Source organism: Vicia villosa, linkage group LG5 (assembly GCF_029867415.1).
Source record: "Vicia villosa cultivar HV-30 ecotype Madison, WI linkage group LG5, Vvil1.0, whole genome shotgun sequence".
NCBI classification, from domain to species: domain Eukaryota; kingdom Viridiplantae; phylum Streptophyta; class Magnoliopsida; order Fabales; family Fabaceae; genus Vicia; species Vicia villosa.
The window spans coordinates 12,466,145-12,467,872 of NC_081184.1; the positions used below are offsets into that span (position 1 = coordinate 12,466,145).

Genomic DNA, 1,728 nt, shown 5'->3' on the forward strand with positions numbered 1-1,728 from the left:
ACGAAAGAATTTCTTGATTGCTTTCCGACCAGACATCCTTCACAGAGTTTGTCGGGCATCTCAAGACTTGGAATACCAGTAACCATATCTTGAGTGATCAGTTGATTAAGTGATCGAAATTTCAAATGTCCAAACCTCAAATGCCACAACCAACTATCTTTGTGGTCGACTATAGTTTTGAGACATTGAACTTATGTCGATTTGATCATAGTCTTAAATGTCTTGTTCTTCGACAATGGAGACTTTAAGACCAAATTGTTCTGGTGTCAAACAATTTACAAACTCCATCTTTCATGACAACTAAGAAACCTCTTTCGACCAGTTGTCCAACACTTAGTAATTTGAACTTCATTCCAGGTACATAAAGCACATCTTTGATCATGGCTTTTGCTCCATTGCTTAGCTGAAAAGCTATGTTGCCCATACCTTCTGCTTGCAATGATCTATTATCATCAAGTTTTACGTTGCTATTCTTTGACTTGTCAAAATCTGCCAACCACGCCTGAGTCAAGAAACCACATTTTAGATTCGACATGGTTATCTGCAATTGTAGCCATGACCACCAAACTACCTTCAGAATCATCTGAATCTTGGCGTGCAAGGTTCGCTCCTTCGTCTTTGCTTCTTGTCGATCCATTATCTTTCTTATACCAATAATTTTTGGACATGTGACCCCAATTTTCATAGTTATAGCATTGCACACTTTTAACTTTTTATCTTCTTTGTCCTTTCGATAGTTTCCTCCTCCCCCTTTTGAGGATTCAAAAGTCCTATCTTCGACCTGCTGCTTATGGGGGTTCAACCAAGGCTTCTTGCCCTGATTATTGTCGAACTTGCCTTTGAATTTTTTGGAACCACCATCCTTTTCCATGAATGAGCATGTAGTGCCTGTATCGAATCATGAACTTCTTTCCTTTCAACAATCCTAATCTCATGCGCCTCCAACGAACCAACCAGATCCTTCAATTTTAGGTCTTATACTTTGTTGGATTCTTGAATAGCTACGATAACATAATCAAAGTGAGAGGTCAACATATGCATTACCTTCTCAACAATCATCTTATCAGTTAGAGTTTCACCACAACCCTTCATGAGATGGACGCATTTCTGCACCTTCAACACATACTCTGCAACCTTTTCATCTTCTCTCATTGACAATCATTCATATTGTCAATGCAAGGTCTGCAACTTGACAACCTTGACTTTCTCACCTCCTTCATAATACTTCACCATAATATCCCATGCCTCCTTCGCCGATTCAGCATGAGAAATCCTGTCGAAGTTTGCTGAATCTACTGTTGTCTGAATGTAATACGCAGCCTTGCAATCTTTCTTCTTGACTTTGTTGTGGGCTGTTTTCTGTGTTTCAGTTGCATCTGCAACCAACACAGGTACGCCGCTTGTAACCACTTCCAGGGTTTCATGGAAGCCAAACAAAGATTGCATTTGTTTCTTCCACCGGATCCAATTCTTGTCGTCAAGAGTTGGAAGAGAATTCATAATGCCATTATGTTGCACCCCAATTTTTGACCCGCATTCTATGTATCCATTTGCATTTCATCTTAAAATCATCAAAAAAAAATATGCATGTTTACTTTCATTTATGCATCTTGTGCGATTTTATGTTCATTTTGTACTAACCATCTTTGATTTGTAATTTTAATGGAGATTAAATCTTGTTTTAGATTGATTTCTTATTAAAATTATAATCAAGTTTTTCTATTATTG

The 1,728-nt window shown here is 38.0% G+C and overlaps 1 protein-coding gene across 1 annotated transcript; it reads right to left on the reverse strand.

Moving 5' to 3' along the window:
- Positions 1-244: 244 nt before the first annotated feature.
- Positions 245-871, reverse strand: LOC131604222 (uncharacterized). Its single transcript, XM_058876681.1, has one exon. It carries the CDS (start codon positions 869-871, stop codon positions 245-247), a length of 627 nt encoding a protein of 208 aa, XP_058732664.1.
- Positions 872-1,728: the final 857 nt, after the last annotated feature.